Source organism: Erpetoichthys calabaricus, chromosome 7 (assembly GCF_900747795.2).
Source record: "Erpetoichthys calabaricus chromosome 7, fErpCal1.3, whole genome shotgun sequence".
Classification (NCBI taxonomy): Eukaryota; Metazoa; Chordata; class Cladistia; order Polypteriformes; family Polypteridae; genus Erpetoichthys; species Erpetoichthys calabaricus.
In genome coordinates this window covers 27,536,934-27,559,846 of record NC_041400.2, presented here as the reverse complement: position 1 = coordinate 27,559,846, position 22,913 = coordinate 27,536,934, and the positions used below count along the sequence as shown (strand labels likewise).

At 39.0% G+C, this 22,913-nt stretch overlaps 1 protein-coding gene across 4 annotated transcripts in view; it reads right to left on the bottom strand.

Moving 5' to 3' along the window:
- slc12a2 (solute carrier family 12 member 2) overlaps positions 1-12,797 on the bottom strand; it is a 198,868-nt gene extending 186,071 nt beyond the window's left edge. For all 4 annotated transcript variants that reach the window (XM_028804887.2, XM_028804888.2, XM_028804891.2 and 1 more), the window contains exon 1: positions 11,796-12,797. In XM_028804887.2, the coding sequence (XP_028660720.1) occupies positions 11,796-12,374 (579 nt within the window). In that variant the 5' untranslated portion in view covers positions 12,375-12,797. The remainder of the gene's footprint in view (positions 1-11,795) is intronic.
- Between the last annotated feature and the right edge of the window lie 10,116 nt (positions 12,798-22,913).

The following is a 22,913-nucleotide window of genomic DNA, read 5'->3' as shown; positions in this document are numbered from 1 at the left end:
AACTGAATTTCACAAAACACTGAGCTGTATATTAAACACCTTTTTCCCTCCAATTATTTTTTGCACATTGGCCTTATGCAATTCCATTAAAACAAAAATTAAATCAGTTTTATGTTTTTATGTATACATTTCAGTAAAACTGAATTATAAAACCACATTGATGAAAAATTCTTTTATAATTGAATGTTCAAAGAGGATATATTGAAGAACTGAACTGAAAACAGATACATGAATGAATAAATAAAAGAGTTGTGTACTTGTTGAGTGGTTTGTCCATTCCTTAGCTTGCAAGTCGTACAGATCGATTATTAAGCTCAACTGGTTTACATAGCATTGCTGTGTGCCCCGATTCAACTTGTTCTAGTTACCTCTTCTCCTTTTCCATTCCTTTGTCCATTTGCTATTGTCACTACAACTCACTTTAAACAGACCAGTAAAATCCTCTAAACACTAAATGGGAAATTAAAAGCTCTGAAACTATAAATGATATATGATGTATATGATGAATCAGGACTAAAATAAACATATTCCAATAAACAATAAAATGAAAAGACTAAAGAAATTGCCAAAAATCGATCAACAAGTACAGCCTAAAATTCTGACTTAAAGAATTTCTAGTGAACTCAAAATAAACAGCAAAGATAGTAAAATAGATTTAAAGAACCCCTAAGAGATGTGCAAGGAGAAATCACTGAAAATGAGAAGTAGATAGGAAATTAACTAAATATACATATATACAGTGCATCCAGAAAGTATTCACAGCGCATCACTTTTTCCACATTTTGTTATGTTACAGCCTTATTCCAAAATGGATTAAATTCATTTTTTCCTCAGAATTCTATACACAACACCCATAATGATAACATGAAAAAAGTTTACTTGAGGTTTTTGCAAATTTATTAAAAACAAAAAAATTGAGAAAGCACATGTACATAAGTATTCACAGCCTTTGCCGTGAAGCTCAAAATTGAGCTCAGGTGCATCCTGTTTCCCCTGATCATCCTTGAGATGTTTCTGCAGCTTAACTGGAGTTCACCTGTGGTAAATTCAGTTGACTGGACATGATTTGGAAAGGCACACACCGGTCTATATAAGGTCCCACAGTTGACAGTTCATGTCAGAGCACAAACCAAACATGAAGTCAAAGGAATTGTCTGTACAACTCCGAGACAGGATTGTCTCGAGGCACATATCTGGGGAAGGTTACAGAAAAATTTCTGCTGCTTTGAAGGTCCCAATGAGCACAGTGGCCTCCATCATCCGTAAATGGAAGAAGTTCGAAACCACCAGGACTCTTCCTAGAGCTGGCCAGCCATCTAAACTAAGCGATCGGGGGAGAAGGGCCTTAGTCAGGGAGGTGACCAAGAACTCGATGGTCACTCTGCCAGAGCTCCAGAGGTCCTCTGTGGAGAGAGGAGAACCTTCTAGAAGGACAACCATCTCTGCAGCAATCCACCAATCAGGCCTGTATGGTAGAGTGGCCAGACAGAAGCCACTCCTTAGTAAAAGGCACATGGCAGCCCGCCTGACCATGAGAAGGAAAATTCTCTGCTCTGATGAGACAAAGATTGAACTCTTTGGTGTGAATGCCAGGCGTCACGTTTGGAGGAAACCTGGCACCATCCCTACAGTGAAGCATGGTGATGGCAGCATCATGCTGTGGGGATGTTTTTCAGCGGAAGGAACTGGAAGACTTGTCAGGATAAAGGGAAAGATGACTGCAGCAATGTACAGAGACATCTTGGATGAAAACCTGCTCCAGAGCGAGCGCTCTTGACCTCAGACTTGGTTGACGGTTCATCTTTCAGCAGGACAACGACCCTAAGCACACAGCCAAGATATCAAAGGAGTGGCTTCAGGACAACTCTGTGAATGTCCTTGAGTGGCCCAGCCACAGCCCAGACTTGAATCCGATTGAACATCTCTGGAGAGATCTTAAAATGGCTGTGCACCGACACTTCCCATCCAACCTGATGGAGCTTGAGAGGTGCTGCAAAGAGGAATGGGCGAAACTGGCCAAGGATAGGTGTGGCATCATATTCAACAAGACTTGAGGCTGTAATTGCTGCCAAAGATGCATCGACAAAGTATTGAGCAAAGGCTGTGAATACTTATGTACATGTGATTTCCCAGTTTTTTTATTTTTAAAAAATAAACTACTAATACTATAAAGTTACTTATACATTTTTTTAACCTAATTCTGATAGTCATTTCATATGGGAGAAGTACTTGATGACTAGAAAGTCACAGATGTGCCTAAACTCTTTGTAATTACAGATCAATATGTCTTACTTCTATACCATGTATTATTATGAAAATAAGAAATAAATCAGAACCATAACCATATGAAAATTGCATATTAAATAACAGCCAGTAAAGGTTTATGAGAGGAAGATCCAGTCAAATCATTCTGTTAGACTTTTTGAACATGAAATTGGAGTAGAAGACAAAAATAAAGCATGTAACACTTATGGCTGCAACAGATTAATATTTTGCATAATCAATTATTACATAGTACATATCTGAATGCCTAATTGGTTTAAGTGAAAATTCAAGTTTGTAAATTACACCAGAATGTCTACCTACCATGAACAAGAGTTAATTGTGAGAGTCATGACATGACCATGGGCTGACATCTCATTTATTGATAATAATGCAACAAACTGAATACTTATCTGTAATGTTTCTTAGTGGTTCTTATTTTCTGACAATCCTAAGGTTGCATGCAAAACACACAGTACAGTATGAAAGGCAGTTTACATTTTTTGGGATGATACTTCACAAAATCCTAGTAGTCTAGGTGCTCTTAGGGAGAACAGCCAAGTCTTGAGATTTGTAAATCAGTAAGCTATTCCTGATTTACAACTCTGAACTTGTCCAGCATTTGTGAGAGTGTAAAAGTGCCCAACGATAAGCTGGTGACCTATACTGGACTGTTTACCCATTTAGTCCTCTGTATACATTTTTTGGGTCTCTAAATTCTTTCACTACAAACAGCATAGATTCCTGCTGGAACACTGTACAAAGCAGGTATCAAAAGCAAATGGAGGTCAGTTATACATATCCATGATTCGCGTGTGCAAAGTTCACCTAATAAGAAAAGAGTCAATCCCCAGTTATATTTCTACAAAAATTTTGAACAATTTGCTATTTATTAAAATTACATCACAAATCTGACCTTTGTCAGTAGCACTATCTCCTTTCAACATTCCTCATTTGGGAAAGGAAAGTCACTTGACTTAGGACACAGAAGTGTCAGACAGAACACAGGGCAGGATATTTCAGGAAAGAGTTTCTTATTTGAACAGTCACAGAATAGTAAAGACCTGATGCTGCTTTCTTGCTCTTTTTTTTTTTTATCTTGGGCAGCATTAACATTCCAGAACATCTGTTTGGTGTCCCACCATCCATATTACTAACCGAGAATGCTAAACCGGATGATGGACGCAGGCACATCCGGCAATGGGCCGTAGCTGCAAAAAGACGTACTGCGCAGGCGCAAAAAGAGTCCGCGAGGGTCGGCTGAGGAGCCGAGAAAGGCGGATAGAAGAGGGCGAGAGAGGCGGATGAGGGGCCGCGAGAGGCGGACAAGACCACAGAAAAAAGGAGTGAGCACAGGAAAAATTGAGAAATGAGGCGCAAAGAGCACCGAAAAAAGGAAACGGCACATAAAAAAGTATTCAAACGCAAGCAAAGCACGAAACACATTGCACCCGAAACTAGACCCAAAAAAAAAAAAAAAAAATGAGGCTCGCGCACAACAGCGAGGCACCCCCCCCCCCAGGCACCGGACGGGACACACACCAAGAGGGGGATTCAACAAGCCCATGGAACACAAAAAAAAGAACACAAAACCACCCCACAGACCCTACAAGCAAGGGACGGGACACACACAAAGAGGGGGATTCAACAAGACACAGGAACACAAAAAGAAAGAAGACGCTCGCGCGACAACAATCCTCAACAATCCCCCCCAACCCCCCCCCCCACACACACACACACATCCATAAGAAGTGACACCCAAAGCCACATATTCTAAAGTGAACATCAACACCTTCACAGTAGACAGCATAGGTGTCAGCATTGGTGGATCTCCTTACAATAAAGCACTATTAACCGTTCAACTGCAGAAAAAGAAACATATTAACAGTGACTGCGATCCTTCTTATTACTTACCCATATTTCGCATGCTGAGAAAGAAACAAGTCATGAATACACGGTCACGGGAACAAAACGAAAAGGAAAGGATAACAGGAACAAACACACGAACACGAAAGAAACAACAAAATAGACGGCTATGCAGCATAGGTGGATCTCATTACAATAAGGCACTATTAACCGTTCAACCGCAGAAAAGGCTCCATATTAACAGTGAGTGCAATTCTCCTTATTACTTATCCATATTTCTAAAAGAAAAAATGTCTCGACTCCAAAAACGCAAAGCTCAACTAAAGCTTCTAACTAACGATGTACCTAAAAGTAAAAACTTTATGAACTGCATTAGATCCTACAATGGTTCATTTGCTTTTGCATATACCGGAGTAAATATCAGGCCACCAAAAGGCAATGGCCCATACTACTTTCGCATATGTGCACAAATACTGCATCGCATTGGAACAGTGCACCCTGAAACAAATCAACAACGCAAATATGCACAAATCTACATCCTAGATCCACATGACGCAATCTATCAATCAAAGTGCTGCATCGCAACAGGCACGGATTAAAAACGAAACACCTCCCTTCTCAGACATACGTTGATGGCAAGGAAGGCTACAACGGGCTTCTCACACAGCACAGGCAAATCAATTACAGCTCCAAAACAACACGTCCCAAATACTACACATGCAACAACGCGCCTCTCAAACGGCACAAGGAAAACATACACCAGGAAAATTCATTCGGATTAATGAATGTCATTTGCAATCATTGTCATTCAGTTCACTTCCCTGAAGAAACAACTGGCAATACAAGTTATACATTTACACGTTGTTGTCAAAAGGGTCAAATTAGACTGCCTTCTTTACATTCATAAACTGAATATCTACAGAGGCTTATAACTGACGATGTACCTGAAAGTGAAATCTTTATCAACTACATTAGATCCTACAAATCGGTATCCACTATGAACATTAACGGTGGCACTGCACGTGACATCCGTCTTGAAAAAATGTTGTTTATTGATGAATGTTCAATGGCATGAAGTCACTTACTCAACACCATTCATAAACTTCTACAAACGTTGATGAATAATAATATTCGATTTGAAGGAAAGGTACTTTTATGAGGAGGAGATTTTAGACAGTGATTAGCTATTCTTCCAGATGCCATGCACTCAGCTATTGTTCAGTGCACCTTAAAATACGCAGACAATTGGCATTGCTTTCAAAAGATACAGTTAGTAAAAAAGATACGATGTCCAGAACCAGATCATAACAATTGCTTATTACAACTGAGAGATGGTACACTCACCAATACAGCTGGACTTCAGGCACATATTATTACAATTCCTCAAGCCTTTATCTGCGACAACTTAGTTATAGAGACATTTCGAACAGCAATCTCATTAGACCAAATGCCCCTTTTAACACAACGCACTATATTATGTCCAAAAAATATTAATGTGGAAAACATAAATACCCAAGTCATTCCATTACTTCCTGGAAAGACACAACTCTTTCTAAGCTCTGACAAACTTGACTCTGATCACAACAATAACCATCTTAAATGACCTTACAAGTTCTGAGCTGGAATTACCTTTTACACTTAAACGGCGTGTACAAAGAAATTTTCAAATAAACCTTTACACTGTGCCACACACTTTATTGTTTGCTTTCTATTTGCATCATCTACACCGTCACACTATTCTATATCTCATTCATACATCACGCTCTTTGTCATTCCCAACACCAGGGGTTGGCGAGCGAAGCGAGCAGGGGGCGGAGCCCCCTAGTTTGATTAAAAGAGAGAAATGCCAACATTTGCAGATTAGATTCAAATAACCTAATGCAACTTCTTCTCATCAGTCTCTAAATATAACAATAAATCATACAACTGTATTCCGATGTTAAGTCAATGTAGCATGTAGTACGCCACCTGCTTCTTCACTATACACTTCTTCATCAATCACACACACTGACACTCTAGATTCCCTGATTGGCCTTGCCTATCTAACACCTTAACTACTCTTTAAAAAGTGGGCGAGAGTTGGCTTAAACAGATGAGTACTACGCAGGCTACTATTTGGAGGCTTGTTGTAACATGCATAGAAATAACTAACAATAGTAATATCTGTCAAGAAATTTTTATTGTCAACATTATCACATCAGCCCTAAATATAATAACAGTACCTTTCAGTTGGCAGAGGAACAGGTATGTGCATTCCCCAAGCTCATTATAAGCATGCAGTACAAAGTATGCCAAAGAACTGCATTCTACTATCTTGTCTGCTTCCACAATATCTGGTAAATTAAAGTACTGTAAAATACTGTATGTATCATTCTTTCTCAAACATAATGGTGAATGGTAGTCTTACTGATCCTAAATATCTTTCCCACAGCTCTTTACTCCACACAGGTGACCAGTTTCTACAAAGCTTTGAAAATGCATTTTCAGATTGGAACTAGTGGTTAATAGCTACCAAGTCATCCAACAAATACTACTATGAAACTAACCAGTATTTCTAATGTGAACCTAGACCTTCTAAATATTGTAGATATAGGCTATCAGTAAAATCGTTCTCATCTACATTTGTTTCAAATACATTTGGCGCATGGCATAACAAAAGGGCATTTTCTCATAGGTGTATCATGCAAGTAATTACTTCAATGCAGTGCAGTGTCTTTGGTTGTTATGAACAGTGGTAGCTAGGTAAGACATAAGAATTATTAGAACTTGGCCAATATTAATCAGTTGTCTGTATATCCTGTCCATTTAGTTTTTGTCACTCTAACTGACAGGATATGCAAAAGTCAGGAAAGTCAAAGATACATAATTTAAGATGTACATGAAATTCAGTAATGAAATGTGCTAAACAACATTTTTTCCCCCAATAAAGCAAAACGTGTGAGACAGCAGTTTAAACCATTTTATACCTAAAAGTCAGTTTAATCAAAACAAGCTGCTGAGAGTGAAATTTGCAAACAGTTTTATAACAAATTTATATTTTGGAACTTAAAAAAATGTGCATCCAGTCTACAGAAATATAGCAAATGATGCATCACAATAAAACGTATTGCAATGCTGTACTATGTTACTGTGAAGACATGTACCCATTATTCTGAAAAAGGACTAGTATTGAGTAAACAAATTTCTTATCAAAAATGTCACTAATAAACAGCCGCATTCATGAGTCACAAACTTTCTTATTGTAATATTCTAGAAAATGAAAGTTATGTAGAAAAATGTCATTTCCAATAAACTAAACTAAAAACACTGATGCTTGATTTATGATTCCCACCTACTCCTCTTATCAGAGGAGACTGTGTGCAGAGGGTACAGACCTGGGAGTGCAGCTGGATGATAAATTGGACTGGACTGCCAATACTGATTCTCTGTGCAAGAGAGGACAGAGCCGGCTGTACTTCCTTAGAAGACTGGCGTCCTTCAACATCTGCAATAAGATGCTGCAGATGTTCTATCAGATGGTTGTGGCGAGTGCGCTCTTCTATGCGGTGGTGTGCTGGGGAGGCAGCATTAAGAAGGACGCCTCATGCCTGAACAAACTGGTGAGGAAGGTAGGCTCTATTGTAGGCATGGAGCTGGACAGTTTGACATCCGTGGCAGAGCAACGGGCGCTGAGCAGGCTCCTATCAATTATGGAGAATCCACTGCATTCACTAAACAGTGCCATCTCCAGACAGAGGAGCAGCTTCAGCGACAGACTGCTGTCACTGTCCTGCTCCACTGACAGACTGAGGAGATCGTTCCTCCCCCAAACTATGCGACTCTTCAATTCCAACCGGGGGGTAAACGTTAACATTATTCAAAGTTATTGTCTGTTTTTACCTGCATTTTTATTACTCTTTAATTTAATATTGTTTTTTGTATCAGTATGCTGCTGCTGGAGTATGTGAATTTCCCCTTGGGATTAATAAAGTATCTATTTATCTATCTATCTACTCTGTTGCAGGCTCAACAAACAATGCCATGAAAAGAAATTTCACCATACAGTGTAATGGTAATGTGTTTTAATGGCATGTAAAACAATTTACAACAGAACTTACCACCACAGTATCATAGCATATTTAAGGAGAATGTGGGGGAACCTGCCTACGTTAAGAAGTTATGTCATGTCATAAAGTCAAACTGCATCTTAATACAGTTTGTGCAGGGAAACAAAGTCTTCTCTTCACCACTGTTTGTCTGTTCAGTCTTCCAGGTAAGGATAATATTTTATCAATCAAAATTCCATAATTATAAAGGTTTGCTGTCTTGGGGCAAATATTAGAAGGGATTAAAAAGTGTTCTACTCTATTATGTTAAATAGCATAGTCAAATCACTTGATGATGGGGTACAAGCTAGGTGATGAAGTTCTAGTCTGTACATTAATTAGATGATACATTTGCAAGTGCTACTACACCCAGCATGAGACTGTCATATTTCTAATCAAATTATTTTATTAGCACACACCATAACTAAACAATTTTCAAGAATATTAAAATGAATTACTGTAAATTAATTTCCTCAGTATGTATGCGACTGAAATTTATGAACGCTTAATAATTATTACAGTAACAATTACTTTAATGAAAAAGAACATTTAAATAACATTATTATACTTTCATATATGATCTGTGATTTCCTATGTAATACATGTTAATCTTTACTGCGATCTTAAACTGCATGCCCCCAAATAAGCATGCTTACATTTTCAGTTCTGTGTATTTGATTTGAAATGTACTGTACCTTATATGGTCCTTTTCATAGCAAGTATGGTCACAAAAGAATGACTGAGCAAATGCTGATGAAATAAAAACTAGGATCTCAGCAAAGGAAAATGAGGGGAAAATGCAAAAAATTCTCTACATTTCCGTAAAGAATTACATGCATGATTCTACTTTCACAAAGAAGCCATATGAAAAACAATGATACACAATATTATTGCAATTTCACAAATGTTGGAATGGGATAGAACCAAAACAGTAACATCATTGCAATGTATTATATGTATTACCATCTTTACTCTTTTCTTATGGTTGCTGCATGGCAGATAGTACTGTATATTAGGACATCACCAGACAACAATGGCTTAGAATATCGTTCACTTGCCATCATCTTAAGGCACATTTTATTTTTTATTTTATTTTAATCTTATCTAGCTACAACGTAAAACAAATCCTCAAAAGAATAGTAAAGTTTAACAAAAAAATGGGCATCAGTAACTTGACCTTAACTCCAGCATGTCATGTACAATTTTTGGAATACTATTAACCGCAGCTCATTGCCAAAGCAATGGCTTTCCTTAAGGATTACATCAAATAAAAACACAAGTTGGCTCCTTAGTAAGGATAAATAGCACCATGGATACCTGAACAACGCAGTGGTGTAAAACAAGCTTGCTATGAACATCATTGCAATAACCTTGAGGGCCGCCTCACGGGGAGCACTCGGTTTTGCAGCGTACACAGAAGGCATACAGTAGTTAAGACAGTCTCTGGAGGCTGTTCACACTACTCCTTTGTTTATTTGCCAGTACACAGATTAATTACACTATCCAATTTTAAGGTACAAAAGCATATATACTTTCTGGACTGCTTTTTATACAAAGCCCCCCACCACGCACCCCACACACATACACACACACACCACACTGGACAACCTTGTTTCAAAAGTGCATCACAAACAGCTCAGACAAGAATACCTGTTCAAGGGAGAAGAGGTTGAATTAATTCTCTCAGTAGCTCAGATGGAAAATCAGCTAAGGAGAGCAGATGGCATTTTGAATGCTGCTCTGCAAATTAAACATACACACCACAGCTAATTCTAATATAATATTAGTTTTATTGTTTTGTCTGACTTGAATTTCAAAAAGAAGACAGCAGCACTTAGAGAAACATTGTAGACATGCCAAAACACAATAATTTCCAACGCGTTCTAATGACCATATTCAGAATTTACCCAGGTTGGCCTGAGGTTGGGGGCATGCGCTGATACAGCGTATTGCCGCACCCACCACGTGGAGTGGGACCCGAGTGCAGCTGTGCCACGGGTGACACCTCAGAACCATATTGAAGAGTGTGAGCTTTTTTTTTTTTTTTTTTTTTTTTTTACAGTGGCTGGAGTGCCAATCCTGCCACCAACCCCTAGGTTTTCCCTGCATGTTGGAGGACCTGCTTGCAGGACAGGATGCAGAATAGTGTCATACCCAGAACAAATCAATTGCAGGTTAAGGGCCTTGCTCAGGGGCCCAATGGAGTAAAATCACTTATGGCATTTACAGAATTTTAACCAGCAACCTTCCAATTGCCAGTGCAGATCCGTAGTCTCAGAGCCACCATTCCGACCCACACCTACCACCTGCACTCCCTCATATTTCAACCCTCCACTTTACATTGTCTTGGGCATCTCTAAAAGTGAAAAACATTTTTTTCAGTATCTGTTGCCACATTTACCTACATGAGTGTTTATGGTTAAAACCATTGTACTGTATGTGCACAGTATTTTTTCCTCCAGGTATTCCAGTTTTCAACACATCCACATGAATCAAAAGAATTTTTTTTCACAGTCCAGCTTGGTGTTTCCTATACATTTTATTCCAAAGTACGTAAAAGCTTCGAACATAATCTGCATCAAATGTTTTCCTTGATAATCTAGAAGTAATTGGGTGACAGCTTTCACAAATTCTTCTATTCTTCTCTCACTCATTGTATCTACACTCATTCAACATTCAATGGGTCTCTTAACTAAATGAAATTCTTTTGTTCTTCTCAAACATTTCTACTCCAGATACTTATGTAAAACATTATAACTTCAAACTTCCATCTTTTCATTAGGTTAACATATTAAATTTCTCAAAACTGCTTTTCCCAAATGAGAGTCATAGAAGGCTGGAGCCAATCCTGGCAGCATCAAGTGCTGGGAAGGATTCAGCCTGCATGTACTACAAAGCCCACTCAAAATTACCCATTAACGTCAAATACATATCTCTAGAAATATGGGAGAAACACTGGAGAATGAGAAAAACAAAAATGCTAACTTGGGTCAAACACCAAACAATGACCACATGCCTGTTTGGAACCCATGATAATGGATCTGTGAGGCAGCTGGGCTAACAACCTTGGAATCACCCTTGGATGGAATGTCAAACCATGTGTTAAAACCACACAGGCCAATTCCAACACACGTGATTTTTTTATCAATTTCCTGAGCCAATATGTACCAATACAGGCATAAGAGTATCAGTGCCAGTCCTCGCATCAATGGGCGCCGCACAAACTCCAATTCAAAGCACTTTACTTCTAACACTAGATCAATTCAGCGCTGCCATTCAAATAGACAGTATACTGTTATTTGGACTACTGTATAAACTCATAACTAACACTGACAACATAGTTATTCGACATGGAATGAAGATCTATTCATCAAATACCCGGTGACTAATACCAGATTTCTGACAAATGCGCTAAGTTTAATCGCTTAAAGTATGCCTGTTAATGCCGGGATAGCATAGAATAGGATAATATAGCAAGGGAGATGGATGTTACAGACTCCTATGGAGAAGCATACACCCTCCACACCCCGTCAGGTCTCCCCACCTTGCAACACCTGTTCTCCACAGGCAGCTGCTACTCACCTTGTCTAGTTCATCGTGTAGCTCTGCCAGGCTTGGTCTCAGCAGCTTCTCCCCAAGGGGCGCTTCCGTGTGCCGGTAAAAGTCGATCCTCGGTACTGCATCTATGGTGTTGTGCCCGAAAGTCCTCAGGTAATAGGTGTTTGTGTGGGTGTCATAATAGTAGTGATGCTGGCCACCGCTGGAAGAGTGGAGGCTGCCCTCGCTCATCACAGTGTCCCCATTCTGGAGTCCTTCATTACCGAGAACATCTGGTGGCCGGCTATCCCCGGACGGATCGGCGAAGTTGACCACTCTAAAACGACCTTTAGCTTCTTCCGCAGCGGGTGGTTCCTGCTCAGAAGTTTGGGGTTTAGAGGTGGCAGGAGAGGATGGCGCCGAAGTCAAGCTGCCTCCCGCCGGTGAGCCGGCACCCTCAGTCACAAGGTCGACCTGGAAACGACTTTGGCTAGGTGTCGGACCAAGTGGCTTCACGGACAAGTCACTTACCGACAGACCCTGCTGCGCGGAGCTGCCGGGGACAGCCAGATCGTCGGAGGGTTTGGAAGAGGAAGAAGTGTTGGATGATGGCGCAGGCTGCATGGCAAGCTGCTGACTTCGTTCACTTGCTCGTCAAATGCAATTCCAATGGTAGAATTTGCTGCAACTAAAAAGAACGTTTCCTTTAGAGTTGCACACAGAAGTCCCTGAACAGACGCCGGGCACGCGGAAAGGCAGTCCGGCTTAGTCGGCTATCTCTGAATGTCGCGGTCAGTGATCAGTTCACATTAGCTCAGCCCAGTACTGGCGGTAGAACGTGAATACTTAACGTATATTAACTGCATTCTTCATCAATATGAATAGAGGAAAAACACAAACAACCCACGAAGAAAGCGGATCCCCTTTCAAGATGAAACAACGTACTCCTCGTTCTCTTTTGGGTACCTATTAGAAGATGCTACTTGGTTGCTAGCGCAGCTCCTCCAAGAGAAGCCGCGTTCCTCGAGCCGCTAAATACAGAGCATCGCTGCTTACTGGGGGTAGTAGGGGTGGGATCATAGGCTGAACAGTAAACATGAAACATCGCGAGAAGAGTCGAGCGATGTGAGGCAAATCGAATGGGCGGGAATAGTGAGCGGGTTGTGGTCCGCAATAGGAAGAGGATGAAAAGGAAAAAGGGTTGGAGGCGGAGCGCCAGTGTGAAGCGTCAGCTGAATTGGGCGTTTCTTGGTGTAGCATCGATTTGCGATAATGTTCAGGTTTGTCTCCAATTAAACTTAAGGAGAATGACAGTTGGTTGCTTGCTCGTATTCTTTGTCCCTTAACATCCGCTTTGCCTGCGTGTGCCTGCTGCGCTTTCGTTGTTACTACATGCTGCATGAAAATGGGCGCGGCGCCAGAATACTGTCCTTCTCAAAAGACACTTGAGAACAGGGGGCCCAACCTTGATACATTTGTCGTTTTTACGTTAAAGGTGGTCAGTTTGCAACACCTTGCTGCTGAAATAAATTAAAACAGGATGGAATTCTTTATGTTTTGCGCTATCTTTCTTAATGTTGTCTTAGATTCAATGCACAAAATTCCGCACATTCCACGCCCAATCTCCATAAAGCCCCGCCTTTTCGAAGCCAAATTGGTCAATTAGTCTAATGTCATTTGTATGGTGACACATTGAGTGGGGACCCTTCTCCATGGCGGCAGATCATCCAAAGCCGTTTTTTTACTTGAAAAAATGTTAACTGCGTTTTAAGTGACTGCAAGATGAGCAGCACGTGTACACTGTATGTCAGCTCCACGCCTGGGCTGTGCAGTGTAAGGGTAACGTAGAGCGGCACTGCAGTCAAAAGTTTGGAAAAACACAGAAATGTTCATGTTTTTGATTGAAACTGATACCTTTTTGTCAAGATACCATTGAATGAATATAAATCAGCCAATAAATTTTACGTGTTTTTATAATGGCAATTACTGCTTGAAATTACTGTTTTTAAATTTTTATTCACTTATCTCTACAAATAACCATTTTCAGCAGCCATTCCTTTAGTGTCCAAATGGTCAGTTCTCTTAGCTTATCTTTAATTGTCCATGTTTAAATGCTACGTAACTGGTTAATAGAGAAGTCTTTGTAATTGCATTAGATAGATAGATAGATAGATAGATAGATAGATAGATAGATACTTTATTAATCCCAATGGGAAATTCACATTAGTACTGTTGAAACCTGTTATTCTGTTCATTTGGGTTGCAAGGAACTGGAATTCCTAAAGTTTAGTTTAAAAATGGCCAAAATAAAACATTGTTTTCAAGGATCAGGTCAGTCTGTTGCTTTTTTGCAGAAAGAAGGTTATTCCATATGAAAGATTGCCGATCAACTGTAGCCTTCATATAAAGGTGTCTATTATTGTCTTGAGAGAAAAGAGCAAACTAGATCTAACCAGGTTAGAAGAAGACGGGGAAGGCCCAGGTGCACAACTGCATAAGAGGACAAGGACATAAGAGTCTGTAGTTTGAGAAACAAACCACCTTACAGGTCCTCAGCTGGCTTCTTCCTTAAATACACACCAAATACCAGTATCATCTGCAACAGTGAAACTCTGGGGTGCTGGCCTTAAAGAAAAGATTAAAATGGGTATAAAAATACAGCGATTGGACAAAAGATGGTTAGAAAAGCATATTATGGTCAGCATCTTGGATTAATCTTTAATCTGTTTCAGAGGACACTGGTCTTTAATGTGTGATGTACTTATCCTCTTTGCCTCTCCTGGTTACATCCAGTTTGCCCTTGTCAAACAAGACAGTAATAGACACCTTTGCATGAAATCTACAGTTTCTTGGCAGTTTGTTTCACATGGAATAACTTTCTCTCTTAAAAAAGAGAAAGCTGTTTCACTTTGGACATGTTTGATCCCAGAACCAAACAAACTCTAGTAACTTGCAACCAACATAAACAAAATAAAATATTTAAGTGGTGCTAATGCAATTGAAAAGGTTTCTCTAATAACCAATTAGCATTTAAACATGACTAATTAACGATAAGCTAATGAGGTTGACCATTAGGACACTGACGGAATAGCTGCTGAAAAGGAAATTTGCAGTTATCTGTAAATAATAAATTAAAAATCAGTCATTTCAAGTTGTAGTAACCACTAGCAAAACAATGTCTTGGCTATATTTTTAAATCAATTTAATAATACAGTATCTTGTGTGGCAGGCGGCTGGCGTCCATGCCCAGCTGGGACACCCCTGCACTGTATCTTCAGGGGGAGCAGCCCTGGACGGTGCAATACCTCCCCCTGGACGCTAGATGGCCGCCCCCTTGGGTTGGAGAGGTGCCTTGGGCTCCCACAGGGCTCCACAGGAGTTGGAGTTGGATGCAGCCCTGTTGGGTCCCACAGGCACTGCCAGGGAGCGCTGTAGCTGGAACTCCTGCGCCCCTGTAGGCCACGTATGCATCACACCCGGAAGTGTAGCCGGAACAAGCCAATCAAGCACCTGGAGCACTTCCGGTTGAATTATAAAAGGGGCCAGCAGCCACCACTCAAGGAGCCAGAGTCGGGAGGTGGAGGACAAAGCTAGACGGGAGGAGTGGTGGTGGTGTCAGAAGAGTGTGTCTTGAGTTAAGTGTTTTTGGGACTGTGTATTGCCTGTGGAGTTCATTTGGAAGAAGTGCCCCACAGGTGAAAAAAAATAAAAGTCTTTGTACTTTTACACGTGCCTCAGAATGAGTTTGTGTCAGGTCGGGCGCAATATATAGCACCTTTTTACCACACTTGATAAAAAAGGTATCAATTCCTAGCAAAAACATGAACATTTCTGAGTGCTTCCAAACCTTTAACTGGTGGTGTGCATTTTATTGGATAGCCATGCCTGTATATAAAGCTGTTGATAGTCACAGGGATGCTTTTGTGTGGTTTAGTGGTTAAGGTGCTGGACTGAAACATGCACAGTTACAGATGGAAGGCTGTATCTCAGACCTACTATGAGACAGTAAACTAGTCATTTGTTCTGTTTGCGCTCACATTATATACAAAAATGAATGGGTTTCTTTACTGAATGGCACATTGATGGTGTACCTTTAATTCACGCTGGGATGGTGATATAAAAGTATTTTGTATAATATTTTATTCTGTACAGTTATTACTTTCATCTTAAGCAATCTAAAAATCACAAATGACTAATTTAGTGCCATGCAGAGTTAGAAGTGAGGAATTTACCTTGTGTTGCCTATCCCATACATATTTACTTAGGTTACTGTTTATATACTGTAAGTAGTATTCACAGAATCCGGGAAAGTCAATACATTAGATTTACTGCCCTTTTTACAGGTAAGCAAGTGCAATTCAGTGACCTTCAAATCTAAGATAAGCTACAAACTCTAGGCAGAGTCTACAAAGTAAAAAAAAATTGCTCATGGCATATACTAACATTACATTCTCAAAGACCTTTAATGTAATTAATGGTCATGGGGGCCAGAGTCTCTCCCAGAAATGCTGGGTACAAAGCAGGAGAAGGCACCAGTTTATCACAGGCACACATAACACTCACACAGATGCCAATTTGGAATCACAAATTAACCTAACATGCACATGACTGGAGCATGTCAGAGGAAAATATAATATAAAATAGAAGACTAAAAATAAGAGCTGGTAAACTACATAGTAGAGTACATAACTATGACAGATTAAAACAAGCACAGGCAAAAGCAATCTAAAATGCATGAGAAGAAAGATGAGTTTTCAGATGTAATTTGAATATTATGTGGACAGGGCCTTAAGAACACACAAATGGAGGGAATTCCTGGGAGCTTTAACAGCATTCAACAGTAAGTGAAAAACAAGACTTTACAGTAATGAAAAAATGGCATTGGAAGAGGTCATTTGTCTGTTGGATTCAAATTTGAACAGCACTTGTAATCACGAAAAGAAAAAAATATATTTCTGTGTCTTGCATAAAGTGGTCACTATCTGATAAAAACAGACATTTGAGTCGTGAGAAAAGCACACTATAAATGGAAAGAATTATTATTTATATTAATATGCAGTAGGCCTGTTTTTAAAATAGACATATTTAAATGTGTTTTCAAAAAGAAAAAATGCTTGGTGTATTTTGTACTGTCCATCCATCCATTATCCAACCCGCTATATATTATCCTCACAGGTGGTGCAGTGGTAGTGCTGCTGCTTTGCAGTAAGGAGATTGTGGGTTCACTTCCCGGGTCCTCCCTGTGTGGACAGCACTTTGAGTAGTGAGAAAATTGCTATATAAATGTAAAGAATTATTATTATTAATTATTATATCCTAACTACAGGGTCACGGGGGCTGGCACCCTGCCTGGGGTTTGTTTCCTGTCTTGCGCCCTGTGTTGGCTGGCATTGGCTCCAGCAGACCCCCGTGACCCTGTTCCTAAAATTTAGTTGGTACTATTTTAAATATAAATATTTTATTTGAATATATAAAGGTAAATTTTATTTACTCAGTACAAAATACACTGTGTAAATAAAATTTACCTTTATATATTCAAATAAAATATTTATATTTAAAATAGTATCAACTAAATTGTAGCTGTAATGAGATTGTTTTTAAAGTAAGGGATGGGAATTCTTTAATTTATTTCCTGATTGATACAGAGCAGAAACATCGTGGTGTGCAATAGAAATGATGCATGCTAAGCAGGTCATCTTCATTTCCAATACTGTTGAATATTATCCTACTTTTTTCTTGAACTACACGAGAATAGCAAAAGCTATGGGAAAAAACAAACACTGAAACCATATGGAAAAAATGGTAAGGTAGTTATGTAAGTAAGGATGACAGGAGTTTTAAGGACTCCCTCTCTCTGCTTTTCTGATTTTATGTGGATGCATTGTCCTCCATGAGTATGTCCTTTGTTGACATGTCTTGGCAAACTTACTGTTCCTACCTTAAAAAAAAAAATCAGAACAGGCTCAGAAACATCTATAGTTGTCAGTAGCGGTTCCCCTGTACTCTCTGCTTATTTCACCTAGGGAGGATGAAAAAACCTTAGTTATAAGGATAGTATATGTAATACATGTAAACATTGAACTGACTTTAAATACATAAATATACAGTATAAACCACAAAAAGTTTCTATTTGTTTTTTCTATAGCACCTTTCACAGTGAGTTCTATTATAAAACACAGTGCAAAGTAAATAAGGTTAGAATACAACATGACTAGACATGTACATATTACCAAATATGGACAATTAAGTAAACAGGGCAGTAGTACACCATCATTGTAGAATGAAAAGCAATTATGTGTCACAGCTTAAAGGTACATTATAAAGTAGAATTTAAAACATATATGAAGAACATTTTCAGCATAGAGAAACACTTATAGTAAGACTAAAGGGTAAATTGATAGTTTACAAGAAAACAAACAATGGTTTTATTTCATTGACTAAAGAAGTAAAGCTTGCTTAATACTTTTAAATGCTTGCCCTATGCTGAGTATGTGCCCCACAGGCACACCTTTCATTCCCTCTAAGCTAAAAGAGTGTTCACAGTGAATTGCACAACAGAGGTTTGAAATAGTGAGTCATCTATTCTTCAGAGGTTTTAGATGTGTGATAGGCTGATTTGGGCTAAGCAAATTTGATAGGTATTCATGAATGTTGAACCTTATATCTTTGTATGTTAGATTTTTCAAGATCACTTAAGAATAGGTGAATTGTCTGTTATTCTTCCTCCAAGTTAGCAATCTAGACATAGAAATTTAAATTTGTACTCCATTAATGATTTGAGCTGAAAGGCAATTGAAGAGAAAGTTGCCATAATTTAACCAACAGCTAGTGAGGGTATGATCCAGGCATTTTAGTGCTGAAGAAGAACAGGTCAGATGGACTCGAACAGTGTTTCATAGATGGTTGAAATTTACTTTGGCTGCAGCTGAGATTTGACATTTCAAGTTCACTGTGCGGTTGAGAATGACTTCAGGGCTAGTCACTGTGAATGATGAGCCTATTTTAAAGCTGCTGAGAGTTAAGCTGAAATATACCATTAGAAACTACTTTAATTGTCTTTATGGTTCTTTTCTGAATCACCAATTCCTATCTCCCTCTCTTTATGTGCTACTTGTATAAGAGTTTCCAAGGATATACATCTATAAAGAGCAGTACATCTTATTGATTCCCAGAGGTTACTTGGCTTATCTATGCCTTTTATTCAAATCTTGGCAACTAGGTCAACCTTATCTACACAGTACACTGAATTTCTGGCCTGCGATCTATGCTTTCTGAACTCCTTTAATGCAGTTTATCCACTGTCCTTGGTGTCTCTCATTTCTCATCCGTCTGAGTCTCATAATCTTATGAGTCTTCTATTCCTCTCTCTGGCCACTCAAAGTACCCCCATTTGTTAAGAGACACCCCCTATGTCTCCTTCCTGGCAACTGAGCAGACATTATTGACTAGTTATGTTTTGATCCTCTGTCTCACCCCAGGGGTATAATTAGATAGAATACTTGTATAAAGTTCAGTATTGTTGTAATATGTATTAATATTTTTTAAGACACTTAATTAAGAACTCTTTCATCAAGATGATGAGATGGATTAGTGATTGCATAGATTACCATGATGCCTATCTGAGTCAATAAATACTTGCACATATACAAGCACTGTAGTGGTTTTTGAAAAGTACTTTAGATTTACTAAAATGTCTGTCATTCTTTTCTTTGCACATATACAGTTAGGTCCATAAATATTTGGACAGAGACAACTTTTTTCTAATTTTGGTTCTGTACATTACCATAATGAATTTTAAATGAAACAACTCAGATGCAGTTGAAGTGCAGACTTTCAGCTTTAATTCAGTGGGGTGAACAAAACGATTGCATAAAAATGTGAGACAACTAAAGCATTTTTTTAACACAATCCCTTCATTTCAGGGGTTTAAAAGTAATTAGACAAATTAAATAACTGGAAATAAAATGTTCATTTCTAATACTTGGTTGAAAACCCTTTGCTGGCAATGACAGCCTGAAGTCTTGAACTCATGGACATCACCAGATGCTGGGTTTCCTTCTTTTTAATGCTCTGCCAGGCCTTTACTGCAGGGGCTGAAGTCTGCACTTCAACTGCATCTGAGTTGTTTCATTTAAAATTCATTGTGGTAATGTACAGAATCAAAATTAGAAAAAAGTTGTCTCTGTCCAAATATTTATGGACCTAACTGTATACCCCACTTATTACAATGAAGAGTAACAGGGGGACAGGAGTTTCTCCTGGCAGCGCCTACCCTAAGCAGAAATCAATCCTGGGTGAGGGATCACATTACATTTTATCTTATAATTTTTCTCTACTGTTCATCCAGGATGATTTGTGTTGCAGGTTTTAACTCAACATCAACATCTCACCATTACATAATATTATAGTTTCTAATTTCATAATAATTTGACTAGGTATTTTGTAGGTTTTCATTCTGATTATATTGCAGTGTCCTGTTCTGCACAGTATATGAAAGTGGGTGACACATTTGTGCAGAGGTTAGAGATGTTGTCTTATGAATCTGGTGTCATGGACTTGAATCTCCCAGCTGGTTGTTGGCTGTGTGGAGACTGCATATTCCTCCTCTGGCTTTGTAGGTCTTTCTGCCTCATCACCAAAGCAGTTTATTTTAGGTTAAGACCTCTAAAATGACTTGGGATATTTTAAAGCCATTCTGGCAAAAGAAAAATATAAAACATCCTTTTAAAATTATGAACTGAAAAAAGTGAAGAAGTTGATAAACTTGATAGCAGCTAGTAAAGACAGAGGTTGTCTAAAAAATATGTGTTGAATGAAAGTGCCTCTAGAGTAGACCAAGGCACACCTCGAGGGAGGCAGTGCATTCTTTTTTTCTCCTTCTGATGGCCCTGACGCAAAGAAACATACCTAGCTATGAACAAAGACTTAAAAAAGTGCTTAAGATGTTAGGTTGAAGAAAGCATCCCCAGCACCTCCAAAGAGGTGGAATAACTGTGATATCCTTAGTGAGTTAAATGCAGAGATCATAATAAAGAGGCTGATTTGTAGAAGAGGATTAGCCCCAGTAGTGAGTGCCATGCTTCAAACTGCATATTTCCCCTCCCCTTCCATACATCACCACTCAGCTCCCCATCATCCTTGAGGGTGAGGTTTGCTGTGCAAAGAGTCAAATGAGCCTTATGTCATGAAACATGACACACATTTTTGTCATTTTGAAATCTTATAAAGCTATCCTGAATACCAGGAAGAGAGACTGTAGTTGTAAAATATTATTACATCAAAAAAGAAGGAATTTTATTATCAGCTTATTATTTAACAAGTGAATTATTTGTGAAATCTTTCAATTTATTGTGTTTGGTAGTTAAGCAACATGTTGGTACTGTAACATACAGTATATTATGTTTCAGAAAATCATTGCCCCTTTATTAGAATTATGTGAGCAGATGGGCATAAAATTTAGCAAAGGCATTAAAAAAACTGCATCCAGTAATAACATATAGTTAGACTCAGGCTGTCTGCTACATGTATTTGAATTATCATGCTGCCTTTTAAATTTCTTTTAGTGTCTCTTCAAGCAAAATCTAAAAGAAAATAGCTTGAGCTTTCTGACACTCTTTAGCGATCACAGATAATGCTGCTGCTAACCTTAATACCTATATATCAATCAGAATTAAAGGTAATGAAAATATAGGTAAGGTTTATTATTTAAATTGAATAGGAAGTTAATAGCCATATCTGAGTAAAAAGCCACTCAATTTTTGGTTTAGTGGATATCTTTTTTGTTTAGTGGGGTAAGATTTCTGCGTGCTGAAAGAGCCATCATGTCTAACATCAAAATCAGGGTGGTGCTCTTCCTTCTTTTGAAATGTAGCTACCTCCATGACCCTAAACTGGATTAACCAGGTCTGAGAATGATGTTTTTAACATCATGAGGGCTGCTAGGCCCTGACACCACAGTTTTTTGTTCTCTGTTAGCAATATGTAGACCAACATCTGGGAACTAAGCTGTCTAAAAAAGACAAAAGAGACAGAAACAGGTTGGGGTTCTACCCCATATATTCAGATTTCTACAAAGAAAAAAAATTGGTGAATCTCAACAGTGCCAAGTAGTCACTTTGGACTGTGTCCAAAATGGGACTGAGGAGTGAGGGAAAAGTGGCTGTTTTTATAGCTGCTGAGGAGGAAGGGGTGTGCCCAATGGGCTAGAACTGGAAGTGAATTCAATGGTTGGGAAGGTTCTGGAAGTGAAGGTGGAGTTAGGCAGGTTTCTGTTCGGAAGGTCTGGAGGGGAGAGAGAAAACGCATCCCATTAACCCCTATTCCGCAATATTACGTTCAACCAAGCCCATTGAATGTCTCCCATGCTCTTGTCTGTGACAGGTACTATCCCAGTCTGACAAGAACTGTGTTAATCAGAATGAAGTGACATCTATTTTGTACCTTATAAATTCAAACACATCCTTTGGGGATTCTGTCTTAAGTTGGTTGGTAAATCAAGTGACTGAAAATTTTCAATACTTGATTGGCAAATTTGTGAGCCATCACCAAAATGGCTAGGCATAAAGGAGCCTTAGACATTAAGAATAATTCAGCAGAAATGATTAACATTCTCTTAAAAATCTATTCAAACAGCAATTGAAACATTCCTGCATACTCACATTGTGTCCCTGACAGTATGAACAAATGGCTCATTTACTCCACAGGAGAATTTTAGCTCATACATTTTTATGTATTTGGGAGCAGAAGTCAGACCACAACTAGAGTTTGAACTGTGTGCCAAAAGCTTCCCTCTCAGTAAAGGAGAATGAAGTTGAAGGAGATGATGTTGAGTGACCATATGTAAAACTAATGCATTCATCCTACTGAACCAAAGATTAACTGACCACCAACCCCTCAGCAGACATATTACAGAATATGCTAGCAAGAGAGGACCACTCAGAATCTGAGACCTCAAAATGGAACTGTAGCTGTAGACAACAAGACACTGTAATGGAAGCAATGTGAGAGGTCACTGCAGACTTGGGAAAGGTTTAAAGATCTGTTGGTAGTACATGTTTCTGGAAAATCAGGGAATGTATTGTCCCTTTGAGAGGTCTGCTAATGTGCTGGCTGTCCTGGAGATCTTACCTTTAAAGAGCAAATAAAGTCTTGGTGTGAAAGAGT